This window comes from Dermochelys coriacea, chromosome 4, assembly GCF_009764565.3.
Source record: "Dermochelys coriacea isolate rDerCor1 chromosome 4, rDerCor1.pri.v4, whole genome shotgun sequence".
Taxonomy (NCBI): Eukaryota; Metazoa; Chordata; order Testudines; family Dermochelyidae; genus Dermochelys; species Dermochelys coriacea.
The window spans coordinates 108954789-108972512 of NC_050071.1; the positions used below are offsets into that span (position 1 = coordinate 108954789).

The window sequence follows — 17724 nt, forward strand, 5'->3', positions numbered from 1 at the left end:
ACCTTTCTTCCCTGCGTCAGGATCCTGAACTCAACCAACTCATGGTCACTGCCTCCCAGATTCCCATCCACTTTTGCTTCCCCCACTAATTCTACCCGGTTTGTGAGCAGCAGGTCAAGAAAAGCGCTCCCCCTAGTTGGCTCCCCTAGCACTTGCACCAGGAAATTGTCCCCTACGCTTTCCAAAAACTTCCTGGATTGTCTATGCACCGCTGTATTGCTCTCCCAGCAGATATCAGGAAATTAATTAATAGATTGCAAAGCAAGAAGGAACCTTTGTTATCACTCCTGCATAAGATGCCACAGAATTTCACTCAGTAATTCCTGTATCAAGCCCAGGGATACATGGCTGAACTACACCACATTTTACAAGAGCATCCAATTTTGATGGATTCCAATGATGGGGAATCTGCCACATTTTTTGTTAAATTTTTCCAGCGGTTAATTATGTTCACTGTAAAAAACATGACTTTACAGAAAGACCCTACAAGATACATTCTACTTCACTGACATTGTCAATGCTGTTTCCTATTTACAAAATAAACATAATGAAATGGAGAAAATGTATGCCAGTTTAAATAAAACACTATTTTAATATTGTTTACAGATTTACAGTTAAATCACATTACATTCTTTCTGCATTGTTCACCCATCTTGCATATACTATGCCTTTCATCTGTATTTATAAACTCAAAAAGGAATAATCAAACAGTGGAGTAAACTACGATGATCTGCATAATTTATTCTGATCATATTTATTCTATAAATGGCTACAGATTAACCCTAATAGCAAGTACTCTTTTCTTCTCTCAAATGTATGAAAAAGTGCTTCAGCTCTAAACTCAAAAATAATTCAGCCATCTCAGTCAGTCCATTTTGTTCCAGTAGCTACAGAACTCTTAAGAAAAATTTAGTATTAATCTTCAGAATCAGAGGCATTCACTGAAGTGACTACCGAAACCACCATATTAAGAATCCTTCTCCAGCAACACCCAAACGATACACTCAGTGTATGAGTCAAAACAGTTGCTTTGAACATATCCATCTTCAGTCGCACCTTGTGATGTACAAAGATGATGTTATTTCCTTCCAAATGGATCAGACCACACTTTTAACCCTACAAATCAGATAAAAAAAACACCATCAAGAGTTTATAGATTTTTATAGGCCAAAAGGACAATTATAATTATCGTCTGAGCTCCTGCATAATAGGTCAAAGAACCACACACAGTAATTTCTGAATCAAGCCCATAACTTCTGTTTGACCTATGCATATCATTTAGAAAGACATCCAGTCTTGATTTAAAGAATTCAAGTCATGGAGACTCTAGGTAAGTTGTTCCAATGGTTAATTACTCTCAGTGTTAAAAAACTGCACCTTATTTTTAGTCTGAATTTATCTAGCTTCCATCTGCTATGTCTTTTTCCACTAGATTATAGAGCTGTCTATTATCAGACATCTCTTTCTCATGTAGGCACTTGTAGACAGTGATCAAGTCACTGCTTAATCTTCTTTTGGATAAATAGACTGAGCTTCTTTAGTCTAAATCCATAAGGCATGTCTTCCAGACCTCAACTCATTCTTGTAGTTCTTTTCTGAACCCTATTCAATTTTTTAACACCCTATTTGAAGTGTGGATACAATATTGAAGTAATGGTCTCACTGATGCCATGTACAGAAGTAGTAGCACCTCCCTATTTGATATTCCCCTAAAGTTTATTTTGGACTTTTATAAAAAAAATTGAAACAAATAATCCTGTAATACTTATTACAGAAACACAAATAGCCTCTTGTCTGCAGCAACAAATGGCCAATCTTGAATGGCTAATAGTTGGTACTTTAATCTTCCCATAGCCCTTACATTTACTTTGCCTATCAACAAGAATCTCTTTCACTGGCACAGCAAGCCAAAGAAACTAGCTGGAAATTATAACAGTAGTTATCAACAAAATATTTCTGACAATGGAAACAATAAATGCTCAGGCAGCTTAGTTCTACATAGTTTCTTGATTAGAGCTTCTATTCAGCAATGCGGAGTGCAAATGTACATTTTTACAGTAAAGCCCAGCCTACACATAGAAGCTTTTAATTGGTTTAGAAATCTGTAGTTTAATCTGTACAACCCCTCTGAATGAATGCTCTGAAACTGGTTTAAAAGTGACATATCTCCACACAGACGGGTTGCACCAATTTAACTAAATCAATTTCTAAACCAAGTTAGTTAAATTGGTGAAATTTCTGTGCAACGACGATGTGACACTCTACATCCCAGGGGAGCGCCCTGTAGCCCCAATATTCATCATTTGTCTATAATTGTGATATTGCATATAAAGTATGCCATGTGAGGTAGCAGGAGAAAGAACAATGGCTTTCAGCAGATCATAACCCTATCTAAATATGTATATCGTTAGTGCATACGAAGTTATGGTCGTATGGTTGTCACTAAAATATGCTATGAATTGGGGAATTGCCCAGATATTAGATCCCCGCAGACAAGGACAAGGCAGCTAACCACAGCCTGGGCGGGTGTCAAACGATCATCAACAGCCATTATCCTGCAAGGGAGTTACAATTCAATTACTCACTTGCACAAGGCCACACCAGGGGAATTGCTCAACTTTGCCTGGTGGTGACTCAGCAATGCCCACCAGACATGCCTTGACTTATGTTCTCCAAACACATGGACGGACGAAGGGTATGTCTTCACTACCCTCCAGATTGGCGGGCAGTGATCAATCTAGCAGGGATCGATTTATCGCGTCTAGTCTATGCACGATAAATCGACCCCCCAGTGCTCTCTCGTCGACTCCTGTTCTCCAGCGCCACAAGAGGCGCAGGCAGAGTCGACGGGGGGAGCGGCAGCAGTCGACTCACTGCAGTGAAGACACCACGGTAAGTTGGCCTAAGTACGTCGATTTCAGCTACATTATTCACGTAGCTGAAGTTGCATAACTTAGATTAAGCCCTGGTCTACATTGGGCGGGGAGATTGGAGTATAAAACACAGCACAGGGGCCCCATGCTTTGCCTTTGCTCCTCCCCCCCCACCTATGCTGCAAGCAACAAGAACACTCCGAAGACTGAAGACTCTGACCGAGGAGACTGGCCCAGATTTCAAGGGTGAAACCTGCGTAATATGATCTGCAATATCCAGTGGGGTGAGAAAAACTGTTTGATCTAGATGTTGCCCAGACTAATAGGGTTGAGAGTTTAGACTGCATGCTTATATTTTCTTTTCTTTTGGTAACCACTCTGACTTTTTGTAATCAATAAACTTGTTTTACTGTTTATCTTTATCAGTGAGTTTGCCTGAAGCGTTTGGTGAATCTGCTCAGGTTCACAAAGGCTGATGTATATCCACCTTCCATTGATTAAGTGGTGAACCAATTAGTGAACTGCTCGTCTTGAGCAGTGCAAGATAGTATATTCCTGAGGTACAAGGCTGGGAGCTGGGGAGATTCGGCTGGTGCCTTTCTCTGTGTGATTCATGAGTGGCTCTGGGAGCATTCATGCAATCTAGCTGGGTGTGGGAATCCGCATGCAGTTGTGCTGAGGGATAACGGCGCCCAGAGGGGTTTGCTGCTTGTAACTAGCAAGGCATTGTGAGAGACAGCCCCAGGGTGGAAAGTTAAGGGGACACAGCAGTCCCACAGTCCCAGCTGCATTTCTGGAATCCCGTCACAGACGATGCCTGAGAAAACTGTTTAGCACTAAGTCACGTATTACAAGTTGTTTGTTAGTTTTTTTAAAAGAACACTGAATAAATAAATGGACATACTATTTAATTTAACATACTTGCTTTTAAAGTCTATTTAAATGCTGAAATTATAGTATTCAATGAGCGTTTTATTACCTGGAGGCTGAACATCCTCTTGAACAATACCAGATCGATTTGTTGCCTGTTCCTTCCCTGGTAAACACAACAAGCAGTAAAATCACACAGAAAGAAACACCATATATTCTTACAGTAGCGAACAAAATGTTATGAATCAGAAAGGCAGCAAAAAAAAAAAAAATGTGATAGTCTGACACGCTGATGATCAGCAGTCTGCTCAGCAAAAATATAATAAATCACACAGGATGAAAGCTTGCATCTTAGACCAATAAAAAGCAAGACAATTTTTGGATATATAACCAAACCAAAAAAGAGATAATGTGAAAGGATTAGTTTTTTTGATATAGTATTTCTATAATATAGCGTCAGCTATCACCAAAAGGTGATATTAGGGAACACAACACCTTAATGACAGATAAAATCCAACTTTGATGAGTGAAAAATAATGCACATTGGAAAAACTAGACATACAAAATGATGGGATCTAAATTAGCTCAAGGAGTGATCTTGGAGTAATTGTGGATAGTTTTCTGAAAACATCCGTTCAATATGCAGCAGCAGTCAAAAAAAGCTAATAGAATGCTAGATGCCACCAGAAAAGGGATAGATTATAAAATAAAAAAGATCATAATGCCACTATGTAAATCCATGGTACACCCACACTTTGAATACCGCCTGCAGATCTGGTCATCCCATCTCACAAAAGATGTTAGAATTGTAAATGGTACAGGAAAGGGCAACAAGAATGATTAGGTGTATGGAACAACTTCCATACAAGGTCAGATTAAAAAAAGACTGGAACTGTTCACCTTAAAAAAGAGACTAGTAAAGGGAGAATATGATAGAGGTCTATAAAAATCATGAATGGTGTGGAGAAAATGAATATGGAAGTGTTATTTACCCCTTCAATAACACAAGAACCAGAGATCACCCAATGAAATTAATAGGCGGAGAGGTTTAAAACAAAAAGGAAGTACTTCTTCACACAACACACAGTCAACCTGTGGACCTCATTGACATGGGATCTTGTGAAGTATAACTGGGTTCAAAAAAGAATCCAATATTCTCATGAAGGATGGGTCCATCAATGCCGGTTAGCCAAGTTGATCTGGACACAACCCCATACTCCGAATGTTTCTAAACATCCAAATGCCAGAAGCTGGGACTAGACAATGGGATGGATATCTCAATAATTTCCCTGTTTTGTTCACTCCCTCTGAAGCATCTGGCATTGGTCACTGTTGGAAGACAAGATACTGGGCTAGATGGAACATTGGTCTGACCCAGTATGACTGTATTGACAAAATGGAAGTGTGGTTAGCACATTTTGGGTGCTATTGTATCTTCTTATAGACAGGGCTGGTCGCACTAAACATCTTTAAGTTTCCCTGACACTTCCCAATAGAAGGACCTGTTTGCAATAGCTTTTTACTTTAACCATTTGGGCTGAAAATTTCCCTGCCAGGAGTCTGCCTCAGGCTTTTTTTCCTCCCCTGGGGAGGAGGGAGGGAGAGAAACTGTGACAGAATTGGAGGAGGAGGCTGGCACTTGTTGGCCAAAGAGACTGGAAATTGGAGCTAATAAGACAGACCTGTGGAAGGAGCAGGCTGGGACTGGGAGCAGTGGGGCGGAGAGGGAAGGGAAATGTCACTAGTATCAGATGAGGAGCTAGAAGATATACATTTTGATACAGTCTATCGACAAGGGGGAGTGAATTAAGATTGCACAGGCAACCTTAATTCTGGAATTTCCAGACATTTGAGTGCTTGACTTTGTAACCTTAATGATGTTCTTTTAGCATAGTGTTTTGTGTGTAATTTATATTTAAACTGCATTATGAGGAGGAACAGGATACAGAGAAGATTGATCAGTTTTTGATGGGAAATAGAACACTTACCAGTTTGAGTAAGTGGAGCTTCCCTAACAAACTGTAGGTGTTTACCAATTAGCATGGCATTTAAACTGAAATAAAATGAAAGTCCCTCTGAGGTGGCCATAAAATTTGTTTCACCTTCTCTTTTACAATTCAGAAATATTTTCAAAACTCTTTCAATAGATGAATCACAATAAAGTTTGTGTTAAAATGGAGATACAAATTTTAAGAGATTAGCTCCTTTGTTCTCCATTATTAGCTGTCCCCTCTTAAAAGCTTGATATAAAATTTCTGTGCAGAAATTTGATCTTCTGTATTTTTCAAAAAATGTTTTCCTTTTCTGTTACAATCTGAGTTGTTTTATGGCTCTTTGTGCACAATGGAGCAACAATAAAATCTGGAATCAACTGAAAGTTAATTTATGCTCCCCCTGCTGGCTCTGCATCAGCAAAACACTAAACACTGACTCATCTAGGCCTTGCATAAAAAGCATTTGATTTTTAAAAATTTGTTTACAGAATACAACAGCAAATTTAAAAATTTATTTAAGAGGCAAAGAAACAGTAGATTAGAAAAGTACCATATTCTAGACAGTTAACCGTGAAAAACAAAGAAAGAAGAGAATATAGTTTAAACTAGCATTCAAGGCAATAAGAAAAGGAGTACTTGTGGCACCTTAGAGACTAACAAATTTATCTGAGCATAAGCTTTCGTGAGCTACAGCTCACTTCATCGGATGCATTTGGTGGAAAATACAGAGGGGAGATTGATATACACACACAGAGAACATGAAACAATGGGTTTATCATACACACTGTAAGGAGAGTGATCACTTAAGATAAGCCATCACCAGCAGTGGGGGGGGGAAGGAGGAAAACCTTTCATGGTGACAAGCAAGGTAGGCTATTTCCAGCAGTTAACAAGAATATCTGAGGAACAGTGGGGGGTGGGGTGGGGGGGAGAAATAACATGGGGAAATAGTTTTACTTTGTGTAATGACTCATCCATTCCCAGTCTCTATTCAAGCCTAAATTAATTGTATCCAGTTTGCAAATTAATTCCAATTCAGCAGTCTCTCGTTGGAGTCTGTTTTTGAAGCTGTTTTGTTGAAGGATAGCCACTCTTAGGTCTGTGATCAAGTGACCAGAGAGATTGAAGTGTTCTCCAACTGGTTTTTGAATGTTATAATTCTTGACGTCTGATTTGTGTCCATTCATTCTTTTACGTAGAGACTGTCCAGTTTGGCCAATGTACATGGCAGAGGGGCATTGCTGGCACATGATGGCATATATCACATTGGTAGATGCGCAGCATGAGCGGGAGCCCTTGCCGAACTTCCTGGGGTGGCTTCAGTAGAGCTGCTGGTGACTCATCCTGTATCAAGCTAACTGAATACAGCCACAACCACCACCCATGGAACCCATCACCATGAAACCTTTTCTTCAAAGCATTTCATTTGAAAGAAGAGAACTCCTCTCCTGCAGATTTCTTGCTAAGTAGTTACTGAAAATACAGAACAGATGACAGCAGGGAGGTGTCACTTGTCTGGTTACGGACATTTATTGTGGGAGGCAGTAATGGTGCTCTGTCAGGAGACAGCTAGATAGGCTGGCTAAAAAAACCAAGGAAAATCTGAATCCCTGAGACAGCCAAGAGGAGGAGGGGTTCGTGGGGGAAATAACTCATGTGATCAGCAAAAAGAAAAGGAGTCACTTGTGGCACCTTAGAGACTAACCAATTTATGTGGAGCACAAGCTTTCGTGAGCTACAGCCCACTTCATCGGATGCATGTGATCAGGAGGCTCAGGGAGGGATAACCCAAAGAGAGGATATCGTGAGGGGCGAGAGGATGAGTCCTAGGGGTTATACCGGGAGGGGAGCTGGGCGGGGCGTGCCCGAAGGGGAGGTTGCTCACTGGGGCCCGGGGCATGCCCGGGAGGACAGGGGACACGCGGGTGGGCACCGGGCACCGTACGGGGAGCAACGTCCGCGGGCTCAGCCGCGCAGGGTGAGGGGCACAGCCTGGAGGAAGGGGCCGCCAGCGCGATGCACAGAAAGCGGCGGCGTAGAGGGGAGGATCGGCGGAGGGCGGGGACCACGTCACCCGAGGCTCGGCGGGGGGCGGGGAGGGGGGGGAACCGCACTGCCCACCCCAGCGGGGATCACGCGAGGCTCGTTGGGGTGGGGGAGGGGGGTCCGTACTCACTGTAGTGCTCCACCTGCAGCAGCGGCCGGAAGTAGATGGGGTAAAACGCCGCCCCCACCAGGGCCACGAACCCGCCGAAGATGAGCAGCGTGCGGGAGATGCGCGCCATGGCCGGCCCAGGGCAGGGCGCAAACCTGCGCGCGAGCAACGCCGGCGCTCCCGACCTCCCGCCTCCCCGTTTGCACACTTCCGCTTCCGGGGCAAGTGCCGGGGCTCCTGGGAGGCCGCCTGGGGCACGTGGGTTCTCCGGCCCGGGGCGAGCGCTCAGCCACGGCCCCACCCGGAGGCGCCCGCTGGCCCAGCGCGGCCCGCTCAGAGCGCGCCCCCCTGCGGCGTCCTCGCGCGCGCTCCGGAGGGCGGAGCCCGTCGCCTCGCCTCGCTTCAGTGCCCCGAGCCCCGGGAGGCGCCGGCTTGTGCGGGCCGCCCTGGCGGGGTCGCGGCCGCGAGCTGGGAAACCCCTGCAGCCGTTGGTCAGGCGTGTCCGAGAGCTCGGAGCCTGCCGGGCTTTGCACAAGCACGTGGTCGAATGGTGGGCCCGGTACAAACGCCGCTGCGTGCGGAGGGACAGACAGACTCAGGGGAAAGAGGGGGAGACCAATGATTCCGGAGGGGCTTGCGTTGGAGACGGCGGGGGGGGGGGGGGGGGTCACCTCTGGATGACTTCTTACGTCTGGAAAATACAATGTGTAGTACATTTATATCAGCCCTAATCTCAGCACCCTTCATTTGCCACCTTTTTAGTGTCCCCTCAGTCCCGGGGAGCATCTCATTGTCATTTAAAAGCCTCGGTTACACTCCATCCTGCCACAGGGTAATGTACTCCCCGGGGGAAATTTTTGTCACTGTGCGTGCGCAGAATCCATGACCACTGCAGATTTCTATGCTTCCCCGCAGAAAAATGACTTCGGATGCAGAAGCACAGGGAAGCTGCAAGAGCATTCATGCTCTCCTCCCTGGCAGCATAGGCAGGTCAGTTTGGGCATCTGAAGTAGCCGGTGGAAACGTAAATCGGGGGGGGGGGGGGGAAGAGCAGCTGAGCAGCCGTGCGTGTCAGAGGGACATTTTCTCTCCCTCTCGCTCGCTATTGTGGCACACTTGGCATGGAGGGGCAGAGCTTCAGGGTGTTCCTGAGGCATTAGTTGTGGGGCAGGCTCTGTCCCCTGAGGCAGAGCAGAACTTGGCAGCCCGTCTTCTTAGTGAATTGGTCCCATTGTCTTTGTGAATTCCCCCAGGAGTATAAAACAGGTGTCAAAGTTTTAAGGCTCCTTTACATTACCAGAGTGGTGTAAAGGACAGTGTGGCCTTATAAATGCTTATGGTGCTTTAATGATTAGAACTGGTCTACATTTTTGGACTGAAAAGGTTTCCTATCAAAATATGTTCCATGAACTGTTTGCTACGGACCATTCTGGAGATGGTCAGTAGCCAATACAAATTATGAGTTGATTCCCCAGCCCTCCCTTATTCCTCAGTTTCCTATGATTAAGGCTGTGAGTTTGTCATGGAAGTCACAGATTCTGTGACTTTCTGTAACCGCCATGACTTCTGCAGCGGCTGGTGAGCGACCCCTGGGACAGCCCCTGGGCAACTTGCACCGGTCGCTGCTGGGACAGTCTCGGGCCACCGTGCCACACCCCCCCCCCCCCACGGCAGCAGGAGTTTGGGTGTAGGAGAGGGTAGGGGTTTGGATCATGGGACGGGGTGAGGGATCTGGGCAGCACTTACCTTGGGGGCTCCCCAGAAGCAGCAACATCCTCCTCCCTGCCAATAAGAGCTGCGGAGACAGCGCGCAGAGCTGCCTGGCCATGCCTCCACTAAGGAGCTGAAGGAGGGGGATGTTGCTGCTTCCAGGGAGGCACGGAGCCAGGTAGGGAGCCAGCTGCCAGCTGCGCCCCCCTCTCCAGCAGTGGTCCTGGGCTACGTGACTCCGGGCCGCCCCCATGCCAGCGGCCACAGTGCCCCTGTGCTGCTGCCCCAAGCACCCCCAAGATTTAATCAGAGATATATAGTACAAGTCATGAACAGGTCATGGGCCATGAATTTTTGTTTACTGCCCATGACCTGTCCATGACTTTTACTAAAAATACCCATGACTAAAATGTAGCCTTACCTATCATGTAACACTGAGCATATGGCTGCATATATTTGTTGACTAATAACTAGAAATAAAGAATAAAACATAGCTACATTACTATTAGGCAAGGGGGTTGGGAGATTTCCTCCAATGTTCTCCACTCCCATTCTCCATCCATTACATTGTAGTTCATATAAATTACCTAAATAATTGAAACTAGCATGATTATATTGCATTATTTTGACAAATAAAATATGCAGAATTTTAAAATATTGTGCATAGAATTTTTAATTTTTTGGCACAGAATTCCCCCAGGAGTATGTAATGATATATATAGTTTAATAACAATACATCTACATTGTGCCTTTCATCATGATTGATCCTAAAGTGAATTACAAACGTGGACATGAATCGGGCCACCCATCACAGATATGTAGTCACTTCCTGAGTGGAATAGAAAAGCTGTTTAACACCACTTGGCAACCCATGAAGTGAATAATAATATATCCAGTTGAAGCTACTAGTACATTCTAACACCAGTCAGTCTTTATGTAGTTATAACATCATCATGCAAAAAGATGAATGGCTGTGACTTCAAACACAGCAGAATAAACAAGTATGTGCGGTTTTTATTACATTAAGCAAAGATGCCAAACTGTCATTTTCTGTAGATAACCAGCCTGATATTGATTCTAGCAGAATCCAGTTCCTTGGGTGTTTTGAATGTAACCTGCAAAGAGAAAGAAATTGCTTGTAAGAGCATAATCAATCATCTTCTTCTTCTGCCTGGAAGATTTGTTTCAAAAAGGGTCATGTTCTGCTTGTTTTTTTACATTACAAATATCAGTTAAGGATGTCATGGTCAATCTTTTCTGGTTTTGCTGAGGGCTCCTTGGGCATACCAGATTGTGGGCCAAAAGATTTCTCAGTCTTTGAATATTTAATAGATAGTTTTTTCCGCCCCAAGTATATTGTTAGGTGTTAGAGTTGAATGTATTAACAAAAACAAAGTTTTAAAAACCCGGAATAAGAGTCACTGCCCCTCTCAGTTAATCAGCTTTCACTTGCATGATAACTCTATCATACATCTACAATTTCTCCTGTTGTCCAGAGAGTCTTTCAGGATAAGCACATTGGACACAATCTGAATCTCCAATGCAGCGGTTCTCAAACTGTGGGTCGGGACCCCATTTTAATGGGGTTGCCAGGGCTGGCTTAGACTTGCTGGGACCTGGGGCCAGAGCCAAACCCCATTCCCCGCTGCCCAGGGCTGAAGCTGAAGCCTGAGCACCACCATATAGTGCCAAAGTCTGAGGGCTTCAGCCCTGGGCAGCAGGGCTCAGGTTACAGCAGGGGTCAGCAACCTGCAGCATGCATGCCAAGGCGGCACACAAGCCGATTTTTACTGGCACACTGCTGGCTGGCAGCAGGCGGAGCGGGGCCGACGGCCGGGACCCCGGCTGGCAGAAGCCGGTGGATGGAACCCCAGACCGGTGGCGGGCTGAGCTGCTCAGCCGCCGCCGGTCTGGGTTTCTGTCCACCGGCCCCACTCAGCCCGCTGACGGTCTGCAGTTCTGGCCGCCAGCCCCTTGCCAGCCGGGGTCCCAGCCGCTGGCCCCACTCAGCCCGCTGCTGGCCTGAGTGAACAGAACCTCTGGCCAGCAGCGGGCTGAGCGGGGCTGGCAGCCGGAACCCCGGCTGGCAGGAGTCAGCGAAACCCCAGACCAGCTCTGCTCCTGGCCTGGGCCCAGCGCTCTGCAGCCCTTATCAAAAATTACACTACAATTAGCTTAAAAACTTGAAAACGTAAAAACTTTGTATATTATAGTAATTGTTAAAAAATGTATAATGTTAATAAATACATAGGTTTGATGGAACAAAGTAGTTGTACTTATGTGCCTGTGCTTAATTTGTGTTTTTGATTATTTACCTTCTAAAAAAACCTCACGTCTCGCACCCCCAGAAATGGCATCTCGCACCCCCAGGGGGTGTGTGAATCCCAGGTTAAGAACCACTGCACTAAACTGATAAGATCTGCATTTTAATTTAATTTTAAATGAAGCTTCTTAAACATTTTAAAAAACTTGTTTACCTTACATACAGCAATAGTTTAGTTATATAATATAGACTTATAGAGAGAGACCTTCTAAAAACGTTAAAATGTATTACTGGCACGCAAAACCTTAAATTAAAGTGAATAAATGAAGACTCGGCACACAACTTCTGAAAGGTTGCTGACCCCTGGGTTACAAGCTCCCTGCTGGGGTTGAAGCCCTTGGGCTTTGTCTTTGGCCTTCCTGCTCAGGGTAGCGGGGATCAGGGGTTGGCTCAGGCTTCAGTCCTCCCTCCTGGGGTTCTGAAGTAATTTTTGTTGTCAGAAGGGGGTCACGATGCAATGAAGTTTGAGAACCCCTACTGTATGTAACAAGCAGCCCTCCTCTCCCAATGCCCTTCTTTGAGGAAAAAAACAAACCAACCTTTCAGGCTTTTGTTTTGCATCATTACAAAGCAAAATAATGGAATAAGCTGAATTTTCAGTTTTGGATATTTAAAAGGACAAGCATTTGTGGTATGTGAAGAAGGCATAGTTGTCATCCTAAACACTGTGTCCTTCCCAACCGGATACAAATGTTTTCAAGGACAGAACTTGTATGTAGTACAATACTTGGGATGCTGGGAAGCAGTATTTGCCAAATCCTGCTAATATTGAAGCCAGTGGGAATTTGCTTTGATGAGAGCAGATAGGGGCCATATTCTGCAAGGCTAAAATTCAACAAAATGTAGCGGAACCACACATGGCCCTATATTTAAGGACCCTTCAGTCTTGCATCAAGGGCTCCACATATGTGCAAGAGGTCTGCCAAAGTCTACTGATTGGGACCAAGGCCTTAGACTGTAGTCTGATTAGGGCAGGAAGCCCACTGTAAAGTGCTATGCATTTCTATTGTTCTACATAAATGACAGATAACATTGAACGCCATTATCTAATACAACTCTTAATTACAATGTAATAGAATTACAATGTAATATTACAATGTAATAGATAGAAACATATATTAAACAATCATTTTAACTGCATTATTAGAAAATGGCAATTAAATTGGTACTGTCCTGCCATATGTTTTATTCAAGTTCAGGTTTGAAAGCATAAGTAAAAACAATAATATGCTCTACGTGAGCTGTTCAAGGCAGCTACTATGCCTTCCTATGTGTGTATGCCTAACATACTATATGCTTGAGCATAGTGCAGATATATAATAATTAATAGTAATAAAATGTACCCAGGACTTCAGCCCATGCACTTTCTTTCTTATTGTAATGTCTATGATTCTGTGAGTCTGGTTAATAACTAATAACATGATAATGTGCCCTTCTATAGAGATGTGACAGATGTTCTCAAAACACTTTACTAGAATTAATTAATGAAGCTTTACAACTTATTCCAGTTTGACTCATGGGTTCCTGGGGCACAGCAAAGTTAAGTGATGTGATGGGAAGTCTACAGAAGAGTAAAATCCAAGAAAACCTGAAGGCTCCAGCCCCGCCCGGGCGGCTCCTCCCCCCCCCCCCCCCCGCGGAGGCTGAGCTCCTCCAGGAAGCAGGATCTACCTAGTCCCCGTGGCCGGATTCCCCAGGCGGCCGCGCGCTCGGGCTGCCCTGCCCTGGGCACCGACCCGCCGCAGCAGGTTCCGCTCCCGGCACCGACCCGCCGCGCGCCGTCACCGGCGGCATCCGCGACGCCCCATGGGAGCAGCTGGCGCCTGAGCCCCATCGGAACCATGTGGTACCCAGCGCAGCCCCGGGCCCTGCCCCACGGGGGCCTCCTCCTGCTCTGGCTGCTGGTGAGCCCGCCTCCCCCCACTCCCCGGACACCGGCCGCCACCCCGCTGCGGGGCTGGCCGGGACCTGCGGCCGGGAGCGCCCTGGGCTGGGCTGCCAGCTCCTTTGCCCCGCAGCAGGCACATCCTCCGCTGCCGGCCCCGGAAGCTAAGCAGGACCCCGCTGTGCTCTGCAGTATGCCCCGTTCCTCCCAGCGCACCCCTCGGTGCACCCCCCCAGGGCACTCCCAATACTCCCCCCAGCACGCGCCCTGTGTGCCTCCATCCGTCCCAGCACACTCCCAATACATCCCTCCATCCCAATACACCCTCCATCCACCACAACACTCCCTATATACTTGTCCATTCCCATACACCCCTCCACCCACCCCAATATGTTGCTAATACACCCTTCCACACTTCTCCATCCACCCCAGCACACACCCAATACACACCACCTTAATACGCTCCTAGTACAGTCTTCTGACCCAATACATGCCTTCATCCACCTCAACGCAGTTCCAATACCTTCATCCCTCTATCCACCCCAACCCATTCCCAATGCACTCCTGCACCCTAGTATCCCCTCCGTCCACCCCAGCACACTTCCCGTGTAACCCCCCATCCCCATCCATCCATCCATCCACTCCAATACACTTCCAGCACAACACCAAACAAGAAGAATCCCACTATTTTCCATAGGACTATATTAACTTGAATCATAGAAAAATAAGGCTGGAAGGGACCTCCAGAAGTCATCAAGTCCAGTCCCCAGCATAGTGGCAGGACCAAGTAAACCTAGACCATCTGTGACAGGTGTTTGTGCAACCTGTTCATAAAAGCCTCCAAAAATGAGGATTCTACTACCTCCCTTAGAAGACCATTTCAGAGATTGACTATCCTTATAGTTAGAAAGTTTTTCCTAATATCTAATTTAAATCTCCCTTGCTGCAGATTAAACCCATTACTTCTTGTCCTATTTCAGTGGACATGAAGAACAATTGATCACAATCTTCTTTATAACATCCCTCAACATATTTGAAGACTGTTGCCAGTCCCTCCCCTGAGTGTTTCTCAAGGCTAAATATGCCCAGTTGTTTTAATCTTTCCTCATAAGTCAGGTTTTCTAAACCTTTGATCATTTTTGTTGCTCTTCTCTGGACTCTCTTCTGTTTGTCCACATCTTTCTTAAAGTATGTTGCCCAGAATTGGACACAGTAGTTCAGCTGTGCCTAGTAGAGTAGTCTTGCATACAACACTCCTGTTAATACACCCCAGAATGATATTAGTCTTTTTTGCAACTGCCTCATATTGTTACCTCATTTTCAGTTTGTGATTCGCTATAACCCCCAGATCCTTTTCAGCTCTGCTACTATCTAGCCAGTTATTCCCCATTTTTCAGTTGACATGGTTTGTTCTTGACAAATCCCTGTTGACAGTTGCTTAAAACCCTGTATATCCTCTAGGACAGGGGTTCTCAGACTTCATTGCACCACGACCCCCTTCTAACAACAAAAATTACTTCACGACCCCAGGAATGGGGGGAACAGGAACCTGAGCCTGCCCAAGCCCCACTTCCCTGGGGAGGTAGCGGGGGGAGAGAGGAAGCCCGAGCCCCACAGCTCCAGGCAGGGGGACCAAAGCTGAAGCTCAAGGGCTTCAGCCCCTAGTCAGGGGGCCTGCAACCTGAGTCCTGCTGCCCAAGGCTGAAGCCCTAGCGCTTTGGCTTCAGACCTGAGGAGTGGGGCTCAGGCTTCAGTCCCAGGCCCCAACAAGTCTAAGCCAATCTGGTGACCCCATTCAAAGGGGGTCATGACCCACTTTGGGGTCCCGATCCACAGTTTGAGAACCATTTCTCCAGGTGCTTATAAAGTGACTGTTTAATAATTTGTTCCAGTATCTTTCCCAGTATCAAAGTTAGGTTGACTAGTCTATAATTCCCAGGTCCCCTTTGTTCCCATTTTTAAAGATAGTTACTATGTTTGCCCTTCTCCAGTCCTCTGGGACTTCACCCAATTCTTTAGGAGTTCTAGAAGGTAATTACTAAGGGTTCTGAGATTGCTTCAGCTAGTTCCTTAAGTATCCTAGGATGGATTTCATCAGGCCCTGCCAACTTCAAATACATCTAACTTATCTGAATCTTCTTTAACCGGTTCTCCTATTTTGATTAAGGATAGTGTGTGAGAGTAAGAGTTGGAGAGTTGATAACTGGGCCATTAATCTGTTAATTTATTCTTAATGAAGACTACATGGGCAAGATTTTCACAAAATTTTCAGCATCCACAATTAAAGCCACATTTTCAAAAGAGATCAATGTTGAAAAAACATCAGCATCACTCTGGAAGCTGTTGTATCCTGAGTGCTTTCAAAAATCTGCCTTTATGTAGGTGCCTAAATAGGAGCTTTCCAAATCTGGCCCCAATTGTGGGTTCAAGCACCTGAACATCTGGACCATAGCTTTTTAAAAAATTTAGCCTCAGATGTCTAAATTCTTGTGTCCTTATGTAAGCAACATACATAACTCTTATTGACGTCATTTTAACATGATTGTATGTAGTTATTTTTTATACACATAAAAAAGGAAAGAAACTTTTCCTGGTTTCTTCTCTTATATTATATTCTTATCCTATCTTATATTATCTTCAGATCATTATATATTTTCTGCCTGCACCCATACAGAAAGGGCTGTGTTTACCTTTGTAGCATAGTTGTAGGTCAGGCTTTAGATTACCATATTTGTCTCTGACAACAAAAGAGTTACAAATTGTGAAGCGGGAAATGTCACATTGATTAATTTTGAGGCAATACTGATCTTAAAAATGTAACCCTTTAAAAAGGATCCTCCTCATTTTGGCCAGACATATTTATTTCCTCCTATACTCACTATTTCTCAGTGTACATTATTGATCTAAAAAGTGATGAGTCATACCGTTAATGCATTAGAAAACTTTGTACAGTAGATGCCATTAAAAACTCAACATTTTCCATTCCAGAGGGATTGTGGTACTGTGGTATCTCTTCTTTTACATGTAAGAGTATACTATCTTTACTATAGGTACCCAGATAGGTGGTAAATAATGAGTTTTTAATGGCACCCACTATACAAATCAACTTAAAGCGGCATAATTTCAGGACTCTGCTTTTGCTCTTTTGGCCTCCAATTTAAGTCAGTGCAGATTGTTTTGCTATTGATACTGAATGGGAGCAGGACTAGGCCCTTTGTGCTGAATTTCTCATATTGGGGATTTTGCACATATCTTAAAATTCAGCATGGCACAGTAGAGGACTATGGGCCATGTTCAGATCTTGTGTAAACAGATGCAATTTTATTGAGGTCAGTGGAGTTTCTCCAGAGCTGAATTTGGTCCCCATGACACGCTCATCATTCCTGATACTAATGGAATGATTTATAATAATGCCTATTCAGCCTTTTTTCTTTTTTGTTGCCTGGTATCTTTGAAGTTTCGTAGGTTGAAAATCAACTTCCTTGCTCATCACTGGTGAATAGGAAGCTTCCCCTGAAATCTGGCATGCCAATAGAACTAATGCCATCAAATTCAGTGGAATCTAACTCCCTTCCAATTAATAAAAAGTTTGTAGCCCTTGTGGATGTTAAAATAACTATGTGAATCAGCTGTAAACTAATGCAGTGTTGTCTTCCTGAGTCTGTGTAGTGTTCGCATATGAAATTAGGAGGATACTGTTCTGTTTTACTATTGCTGTTCCATGCCTACCCAGTGTCTTGACTAGATAACCTCATCGAACATCTAGGACAAGCACATATTATATAAAGACTTTAGATCTCACCAAGGGATATTGGCAGATTCCACAGCCAGTGCTGACTGGCAGCCTCACAGCAGCTGGAAGAATAAAGGAGCTGTGAAGCAAAGGGGCGGGGAGACTGCCAGAGGAGCTAGCA

The 17724-nt window shown here is 44.9% G+C and overlaps 2 protein-coding genes across 3 annotated transcripts in view; one reads left to right on the forward strand and one right to left on the reverse strand.

Moving 5' to 3' along the window:
• Nucleotides 1-572: 572 nt before the first annotated feature.
• Nucleotides 573-8203, reverse strand: SMIM20 (small integral membrane protein 20). Its single transcript, XM_038400579.2, has 3 exons — nt 7914-8203; nt 3853-3909; nt 573-1116 (listed from the first exon to the last, which is right to left on the reverse strand). The coding sequence occupies exons 1-3, from the start codon at nt 8020-8022 to the stop codon at nt 1079-1081; spliced, it is 204 nt and encodes a 67-aa protein (XP_038256507.1). The 5' UTR covers nt 8023-8203; the 3' UTR covers nt 573-1078.
• A 5375-nt stretch (nt 8204-13578) lies between these two features.
• SEL1L3 (SEL1L family member 3) overlaps nt 13579-17724 on the forward strand; it is a 68447-nt gene continuing 64301 nt past the window's right edge. Inside the window, exon 1 of one of the 2 annotated variants that reach the window (XM_043514055.1) lies at nt 13579-13829. In XM_043514055.1, the coding sequence (XP_043369990.1) occupies nt 13767-13829 (63 nt within the window). In that variant the 5' untranslated portion in view covers nt 13579-13766. The remainder of the gene's footprint in view (nt 13830-17724) is intronic. The other variant, XM_038400577.2, reaches the window with a different exon arrangement.